This window comes from Saccopteryx leptura, chromosome 1 (assembly GCF_036850995.1).
Source record: "Saccopteryx leptura isolate mSacLep1 chromosome 1, mSacLep1_pri_phased_curated, whole genome shotgun sequence".
Lineage (NCBI taxonomy): Eukaryota > Metazoa > Chordata > Mammalia > Chiroptera > Emballonuridae > Saccopteryx > Saccopteryx leptura.
This window is the reverse complement of record NC_089503.1, coordinates 138,781,428-138,791,124: the sequence shown is the minus strand read 5'-3', so window position 1 is coordinate 138,791,124 and position 9,697 is coordinate 138,781,428. Positions and strand designations below refer to the sequence as shown.

Genomic DNA, 9,697 nt, shown 5'->3' with positions numbered 1-9,697 from the left:
AAGAATTTCCCCTGGAGTTTGGCTGGGTGGGAGACAAAGGTATTTGTTGCAATGTTGCTCTAACCGGAGATTGAGATCGGGTGTGGGTGAGCGAGTTCCAAGTATGTGGACAGAAGGGACTAAAACGCTGAGCTAGAGGGGGAGGAGGGCGGGGACCTAGGGGAAAGAGACGCTCGGGGTTGGGGAAGTGTTAGGAGGGGAGGGTTAGCGTGGGAGGGAGGGAGACTGGCTGGCTGAGCGACACGCCGAGGGATAAAAAGAAAAAGGTTGTGAGAAGGGAAAGGGAGACTGAAAGGGAAGGAGAAGGGGAGTGGAAGGAGGAGGTCTAAGAGAAAGAGGAGAGAAGAGAGTGGAAGAGAGGGAGGGAGAAAAACAGGGAACGGAGGGTCACAGGATGACCGTGGAGGATGGGGTTTCACTCTTCCAGACGCTTCTAGGATTGGAGACTGTTTGCTAGTGGAGAGACTCCGGCTCCAGCAGTCAGTTGGGCAGCGGCAAAGTAAAATGAACATCAAGAGGCAGACATTCCAGCCACCTCTCTGTCGCCCAGAGACCCTGGAACTGTTCTCCGGCCAGGCCAACTCGTTTTCCAGCCAGAGTTCTTGAACGCGCTGGACCGAGGGAGCCCACCGATCTCCTAGAAGCTGCTCCTCGGAGATGCCTTCGCCTGAGCAGTAAGAACATCCTGCTTGAGCCCTTGCATCCCCTGCCCCAGAAACTCCCTGGACAGAGGGGCGGAAGACCCCAGGGGGAGGGGCGAGGGGATCTCTGGGCAGCTCTTTCCCCTCCTCCTCCCGAGCCGGGCGCGCAGGCATGGATGTGCTCAGCCCAGGACAGGGCAACAACACCACATCCTCCGAAGGTCCCTTCGGGACAAACGCCAGCGCTCCTAGCATCTCCGACGTGACCTTCAGCTACCAAGTGGTCACTTCTCTGCTGCTGGGCACGCTTATCTTCTGTGCGGTGCTGGGCAATGCGTGCGTGGTGGCAGCCATTGCCCTGGAGCGTTCCCTACAGAACGTGGCCAACTATCTCATCGGCTCCCTGGCAGTCACCGACCTCATGGTGTCGGTGCTGGTGCTGCCCATGGCCGCGCTGTACCAGGTGCTCAACAAGTGGACGCTGGGACAGGTCACCTGTGACCTGTTCATTGCCCTGGACGTGTTGTGCTGCACCTCGTCCATCCTGCACCTGTGTGCCATCGCGCTGGACAGGTACTGGGCCATCACCGACCCCATCGACTATGTGAACAAGAGGACACCCCGGCGCGCCGCGGCGCTCATCTCGCTCACTTGGCTCATTGGCTTCCTCATCTCCATCCCGCCCATGCTGGGCTGGCGCACCCCCGAAGACCGCTCGGACCCCGACGCGTGCACCATCAGCAAGGACCACGGCTACACTATCTATTCCACCTTCGGCGCTTTCTACATCCCGCTGCTGCTCATGCTGGTTCTCTACGGGCGCATCTTCCGAGCCGCGCGCTTCCGCATCCGCAAAACAGTCAAGAAGGTGGAGAAGAAAGTGGACACCCGCCGTGGGGCGTCGCCAGCCCCGCAGCCCAAGAAGAGCGTAAACGGAGACCCCGAGAGCAGAGGACGTATGCAGGGCGTGGAGAAGAAGGCAGGGGGGACTCAGTGTGCCAACGGTGCGGTGAGACAGGGCGACGACGGCGCCGTCCTGGAGGTGATCGAAGTGCACCGCGTGGGCAACTCCAAAGAGCATCTGCCGCTGCCCAGCGAGGCTGGTGCTCTCTCCTGTGCCCCCGCCTCCTTCGAGAAGAAAAATGAGCGCAATGCTGAGGCCAAACGCAAAATGGCCCTGGCCCGCGAGAGGAAGACGGTGAAGACGCTGGGCATCATTATGGGCACTTTCATCCTCTGCTGGTTGCCCTTCTTCATTGTGGCCCTGGTCCTGCCCTTCTGCGAGAACAGCTGCCACATGCCCACCCTGCTGGGCGCCATAATCAACTGGCTGGGCTACTCCAACTCTCTGCTCAACCCTGTCATTTACGCCTACTTCAACAAGGACTTTCAAAACGCTTTTAAGAAGATCATCAAGTGCAAGTTCTGCCGCCCGTGATGCTGGAGGAGCAGCTGGCGAATAGGCCCGCACCATCCCCTCTGCTTCCTGGAGCCCTCTGGAATCAACACTTAGGTTAACTTGCTACTCTTTTTCTGACTTTCTCAGCTGCTCCGCCCGCGGCTTCCAAAGCCCTTGCTCCCCCTCCCCTGGTTGGAAGGAGGGCGCTAAGTGCCGAGAGGCGCCGGCGGCATGGCCGGAGGATGCGAGAAACTTCCCAGGAATGTAAGATGCGACCTTGGCTCTTACTGTGGCCTCAGAATTAATTTTGTCCCAGCAATTGTCTCTTGCCTCATTTTCGCGGCGGAACTTTAAGACTCAGCCGTTCAGGGCAAAAAGTCCACAGAGAAAACTAAACTGTACACCCAGTCGCCGTGCCCACTAAGGAGTCCCACCTGCTCGCGCCACTACTAGAATTTGGACTTAAGGGTCAGGACTTTGCTCCGTTACTACTCCCGCCCCATTCCCGGGCTCCTCCCTTCTTCCCTTTTCCAGTTAACTTGTAAGCCCTCGCTAGTCCCTTTGCTCTACTTACTAGTCAGGAAAGGCGGGAGAGTCTGCTTTTCCCTGTAGCTGTGGGGTCCGCGGCAATCCCCACCTCTGTAAACTCTCACAGTAACACTCCCTAGCACAGCCCATGCGTAGTTTTCTTGGATTCAAAACAAGTGGCCAGAAGCTGTGTCTTAGTGTGGACTTTTAAGTAAGTACAAGGCTGGGTCGGGGGAAAGTGCGGAGCAGTTTCACCCGCGCTTGCCCTGGTGTCAGCTCACCAAAGAAACTTACATTCAGTGGGGAGGAGAGCAGACTTCTGTGTGTCTGCGAGCCGGCGAGTCCGCAAGTGCTGGTTACGCCTCTTACCTACAGCTGGAGGCGCCCGCCAGCCTTGTGCGCACTGGAACGCAAACGCCTGCGGTCTGGCGCGCACGCGGCGCGCGGGAGGCGGACTGGTCCGGACCTGAGCCCACCCCCGCCTACGCCCTGGACGCGCTGAAGCGCCGCTAGACCCGTTGCCAGTGTTGCTGTTGCTTGGTTTCGCAGGGCTGTCGGAACCAGGAAGGCCGGGAAGCCAAATGGAAGGCGTTTTTGCGGCGTCAAAGAGGGAGTGCGCTTCAGTGTGTGGGCCCAGACTCCAGCTGGCACTCCCCCGTGCACATGAAAGGGTAGTTTTATCCAGAGGATGCAGACTCTTGCCTCCTACTACACCCCCTTGACTCTTTCAGATGGGGGAAAAGCTCTCTGTAGCTTGTCCTAATATGACACAGGATTTGTTCTGCAGGACGTCCAGGAAACAGTTACCAGGACCTTGGTTTCCAAATAGGAATTTTGCTTTCAATTGAACGGGACTTGATAGATTTAGCACTATTTGTGATCTCAGAGATGGTTATTGCATATAATGGGGCCTTAAAGGCCTAGCTAGGGTTGCTCTTTTCCTGGGGAGTCCCTGAGAGGCTTGTGCAGGTTTACATTTGCTCCCTGGCCTGTTTTTAGTCACAGGTCTATGGGAAACCGGCTTATTACCCTTTGAAATTGTGGAGCACTCCAAGCTATCTGCCCTCCTACTCCCCCCCCCCCCCTCCAGCCCCGAAAGGTTATTCTTTAGTCTTGCCACTCCTGCTGAGAAAGCGGTTATAATCTTTATAGCCCTCAGAAGGGAACTTATTCGGTGCTGCATTTGACTCTAAATTTCCATCCAGGTGACCTAACTGGGGCCAAGAAGTTTGTTATTGTTAGATCTAGCCTCTAATTTTTCTGATGAATAACGGTTTCAATTGTCAGCAATTGCAGAATTATTTATTTTTACTCCCCTCTCCCTTAAATTGTACCTTTTGAATGTTTGCGAACCTGTTTTGAGAACCGTGTTGCAAAAGTTGCCAATGAAAATTCACTTGTGTTTAAAATTAGGAAGGTGAAAATACAGCTTTATCATTTGAAGCCATTTTATTGTTTGTTAAACTAAACAAAGCCTCCACCTGGTATCTTCTTATCTAACCTAAGCTCAGAATAGTCATCATATCCAGTTAAAACAGAGAAAGTATAAGGATTCTGGGAACTCAGTGGGTGGAATGTCTGTCTATGCATATATAAGGCTCATAAGGGCCTATGGTGAAGAAAATAAGCAGGACTTTCCCATCCAACAATTCTTCATTCGAAAATTCTTTTTCTAACAATAATTTAAGTAGAGCTATATGAAAAAAATAAAACCTTTCTGTATGTTTTCCTAAATCTTTAAAACAAATTCTATATTTGAAATAATTCAAGCCCCAAATTTGCTCATCCAAATTATGGCTTGGCCAGCAAGTATTACATCTGAAGTTTTGAGACTTCCAGTTACTTGTGTCTTTCACAGAACTGTATGGAAATAGTTTTTGGACATTTGTTCTTACTGTTTTAGAAGATTTACCCAAAGACAGGGAAGGAGCATCCAATTGGACTATTTTGCCAAGGCAATAGAGAAATTAGGAATATGTGCAAAAGAGTGCATAGCAGAAAAGAGACCCCGATTCTTCTTTTTTTTAAAGTATTTATATTAATGTAAAGTATATATGCATCAAATTGGCCTCCACTTTTCCCTGTAACAATAAAGGACTTTAACAATGGCAATGCTATAATAAACTGATACCAATAATACATGCATCTTTATTTTAGTCAAAATCACTGTCTACTTGTTTTTATTTATATAATTTTATTTTTTCTTACTTTTTAAATTAAATTTATTTGGGTGACACTGGTTAACATAGTCATACAGGTTTCAGGAGCCCAATTCTATAACACAGCTCTGTACATTGTATTGTGTGTTCACCCCACCCCCAGTCCAGTCATCATCTATACCAGGGGTCGGGAACCTATGGCTCGCGATCCAGATGTGGTTCTTTTGATGGCTGCATCTGGATCGCAGATAAATCTTTAATAAAAAGAAATAATGTTAAATATAAAACATTCTCATGTATTACAATCCATTCATATCCTACCACTCATGTTCATGGTTGCGGGTGGCTGGAGCCAATCACAGCTGTCCTCCGGGACAACATCAAATTTTTATTGGATAATGCGTAACATACACGGGTTGTATGGCTCTCATGGAATTACATTTTAAAATATGTGGCATTCATCACTCTCTCAGCCAAAAAGGTTCCCCACCCCTGATCTATACCTTTTATCCCCCTGTATCCTCTTCCACCTCCCCATCCCCTGATAGTTACCCCACTGTTATGCACGTCTATGAAGTCCCCCCCTTTTCTGCTTTATCCCTCCCTTTCTCTCACCCAGCCACCCTCCTCACTGTCCCCCCTACTGTTAGCCTGCTCTCTGTTAATACAATTTTAAAATTGAAGTCAAAGAATACAACTATCAGGAGAAGATCCTGCTATGCAGATCAGGGATCTGACACTTTAAGAAATAAATTTAGTTTTTAGTACTGAAACTCATTCTAGATGAGTAATTTCTCTTTTTTAAAAATCCTAACTCTGGAAAGAGAAAGTCACTTCTCATCAGTTAGCTGTGAAACCATGCATTGTCCCTGACTGACACCTACAGATAAGATGCAAGCATTTGTCTAATTAAAATGAATGAGGTGGGGATATTCAGAAGGAAAATGCAACCTCTGGTAAAAGTAACAGAGGCTAATCCTGCCTTTTCAAAGTAGGGGACAGTGCTCAAGTCCCTTCATTGTCTTCCCCACAATGTCCAGCTTGAAGAAAGTGGCCTCACTTGAATTCAAAAGAAGCAACTGTTTGGGGTTTGTCACTCAATTGGAGGTGGAGGGACATTTTTTTTCTGGGTGGGTCTCATTTGATAATGGGGCTCAATATATAAGATCTGCTAAAATTAATTCTTATACTGGCTCTCCTTCTCCCTGTTGGAATCATCAGTAATGCCTCTTGTTTCTCATGTTATATTTGTTAATTACACTGCTTTCTAGTATCAGATTGATGGTTGCAAGGCAAGCTGAACTCAGGTAAACCCCAAGGAGAAAACAAAGGTTAGGGATATTATGGCCACAGAAGAGAGCACTGTGAAGCTAATTGACTAGTTCCAGCAATGTGTGTATACACGTATTGTTAGCAAAAAAAAAAAAAAGGGGGGGAGGGTATAGGTGTAAAAAAAATTATTTATTTGAACAAAGGATTGCAATCTGAGGGATGCAGATTCAGGTAGCAACCCAAAATGTGCTCTGGTGAGAATCAGGAAAAGCCAAGTTTATCAAGGCCAAATTCATGAAATGTAATTCTTGCATGTAAAAGAATGCTTGCTGCCTAGGTTACAGGGATTGGTTAGTTCCAATATACACATGAAGGAGCTGAAAACTGTAAGGAAGTGAAGTTCATGTACGTTCATGTAGAGGTTGTTTTTCCAGGTTGTTTATGGCTCCAGGATGTTTTGAGCTGAGTTTAGCAACAGGCTTAGTGGTGGAGCTTTTAGAAATTAGATACAAGGGTGTGCACAGGCTGCTTAGGCCCCACTTCCTTAATGGCTTCCTGACTATTTTATTTTATTTTTTATTTATTTATTTTATTGATTTTAATTTATTGTGTTTACATAAATTCTAGTGTCGCTCCGAATGCATCCCCCTCCCCCATATTCCTCTCAACATCTCCCTTTCCCCCTCCCTATAGTGCCCTCCCCCCTTCCTTTCAGGTTTATCCCATCCTGTCATCCCCCTTCCCTCTGTCCTCTTCTCCTCTGATCCCTTTGATCCCTCCTCTGTCTCAATTACGTTCCTCAGTTCACATTGTCCATTGGATTCTTCAAATGAGTGAGGTCATATGATATTTTTCTTTTACTGCCTGGCTTATTTCACTTAACATAATATATAGTTTCCAGGTCCATTCATGTTGTCTCAAAAGGTAAGATTTCCTTCTTTTTCATGGCCCCATAGTATTCCATTGTGTATATGTACCACTGCTTTTTTTTTTTTTTTTTAAATCAGTATACATATATTCAAAGATAACAAGTCCAGGTTATCTTGTCGTTCAATTATGTTGCATACCCATCACCCAAAGTCAGATTGTCCTCTGTCACCTTCTATCTAGTTTTCCTTGTGCCCCTCCCCCTCCCCCTTTCCCTCTCCCTTTCCCCCCTCCCCCCCGTAACCACCACACTCTTATCAATGTCTCTTAGTTTCACTTTTATGTCCCACCTACGTATGGAATAATGCAGTTCCTGGTTTTTTCTGATTTACTTATTTCGCTTCCTATCATGTTATCAAGATCCCACCATTTTGCTGTAAATGATCCGATGTCATCATTTCTTATGGCTGAGTAGTATTCCATAGTGTATATGTGCCACATCTTCTTTATCCAGTCATCTATTGATGGGCTTTTTGGTTGTTTCCATGTCCTGGCCACTGTGAACAATGCTGCAATAAACATGGGGCTGCATGTGTCTTTACGTATCAATGTTTCTGAGTTTTGGGGGTATATACCCAGTAGAGGGATTGCTGGGTCATAAGGTAGTTCTATTTTCAGTTTTTTGAGGAACCACCATACTTTCTTCCATAATGGTTGTACTACTTTACATTCCCACCAACAGTGAATGAGGGTTCCTTTTTCTCCACAGCCTCTCCAACATTTGCTATTACCTGACTTGCTAATAATAGCTAATCGAACAGGTGTGAGGTGGTATCTCATTGCAGTTTTGATTTGCATTTCTCTAATAGCTAAAGAAGATGAGCATCTTTTCATATATCTGTTGGTCATTTGTATTTCAAAAAGACTACAAGAAACAATAAGCCAATACAGTAATGTCGCAGGATACAAAATTAACATACAGAAGTCAATAGCCTTTCTATATGCCAACAATGAAACAATTGAGAACGAACTCAAAAGAATAATCCCCTTCACGATTGTGACAAAAAAAATAAAATACTTAGGAATAAACATAACAAAGAATGTAAAGGACTTATATAATGAAAACTATAAACCATTGTTAAGGGAAATGAAAAAGATATAATGAGATGGAAGAATATACCTTGTTCTTGGCTAGGAAGAATAAATATAATCAAGATGGCTATATTACCCAAAGCAATATACAAATTTAATGCAATTCCCATCAAACTTCCAATGACATTTTTTAAAGAAATAGAGCAAAAAATCATCAGATTTATATGGAACTATAAAAAAACCCGAATAGCCAAAGCAATCCTAAAGAAAAAGAATGAAGCTGGGGGCATTACAATACCTGACTTCAAACTCTATTATAGGGCCATGACAATCAAAACAGCATGGTATTGGCAGAAAAATAGACACTCAGACCAATGGAACAGAATAGAAAGTCCAGAAATAAAACCACATATATATAGTCAAATAATCTTTGATAAAGGGGCCAACAGCACACAATGGAGAAAAGAAAGCCTCTTCAATAAATGGTGCTGGGAAAACTGGAAAGCCACATGCAAAAGAATGAAACTGGACTACAGTTTATCCCCCTGTACTAAAATTAACTCAAAATGGATCAAAGATCTAAACATAAGACCTGAAACAATTAAGTACATAGTACCACTGCTTTTTAATCCACTCGTCCACAGATGGACACTTGGGCTGTTTCCAGATCTTTGCTATTGTGAACAATGCTGCCATAAACATAGGGGTGCATTTCTCCTTTAGAAACAGTGCTATGGTGTTCTTGGGGTATAGTCCTAAAAGTGGGATAGCTGGGTCAAAAGGCAGTTTGATTTTTAATTTTTTGAGGAATCTCCATACTGTTTTCTACAGTGGCTGTACCAGTTTGCATTCCTACCAGCAGTTCCATTTTCTCCACATCCTTGCCAGCACTTATTTTGTGTTGTTTTGTTAATGAGCACCATTCTGACTGGTGTGAGGTGATATCTCTTTGTGGTTTTAATTTGCATTTCTCTACTGATTAGTGATGTTGAGCTTTTGTGTGTATGTGTGTGTGTGGCAGAGACAGAGAGATTCAGAGAGAGGGACAGATAGGGATAGACAGACAGGAGGAAAGAGAGATGAGAATCATCAATTCTTTGTTGTGGTTCCATAGTTGTTCACTGATTGATTTCTCATATATGCCTTGACTGGGGTGGGGGATATAGCAGACCAAGTGACTTCTTGCTTGAACCAGCGACCTTGGACTCAAGTTGGTGAGTCTTACTCATATGAGATGAGCCCACACTCAAGCTGGCAAACTCGGGGTCTCATACCTGGGTCTTTCACATCCTGGGTCCTCCATATCCCAGTCTGACGCTCTATCCACTGCACAACCGCCTGGTCAGGCGATGTTGAGCATATTTTCATAAGCCTATTGGCAATCTATATGTCCTCTTTGGAGAAGTGTCTATTCAGTTCTTTTGCCCATTTTTCAATTGGATTGTTTAACTTCCTGGTGTTGAGTTTTACAAGTTCTACAAGTTCTTTTATAAATTTTGGTTATTAACCCCTTATCAGACATATTGTCGAATATGTTCTCCCATTGTGTAGTTTGTCTTTTTATCCTGTTCTTATTGTCTTTAGCTGTGCAAAAGCTTTTTAGTTTGATATAGTCCCATTTGTTTATGCTGTCTTTTTGTTTGTTTGTTTGTTTGTTTTGTTTGTTTTTTTTACAGGGACAGAGTCAGAGAGAGGGATAGATAGGGACAGACAGACAGGAACGAAGAGAGATGAGAAGC

General features: G+C 45.4%; 1 protein-coding gene across 1 annotated transcript; it reads left to right on the top strand.

The window, feature by feature from the left end:
- The first annotated feature begins 413 nt into the window (after positions 1-413).
- HTR1A (5-hydroxytryptamine receptor 1A) lies at positions 414-4,657 on the top strand. Its single transcript, XM_066360806.1, has one exon. The coding sequence runs from the start codon at positions 814-816 to the stop codon at positions 2,077-2,079; it is 1,266 nt and encodes a 421-aa protein (XP_066216903.1). The 5' UTR covers positions 414-813; the 3' UTR covers positions 2,080-4,657.
- Positions 4,658-9,697: the final 5,040 nt, after the last annotated feature.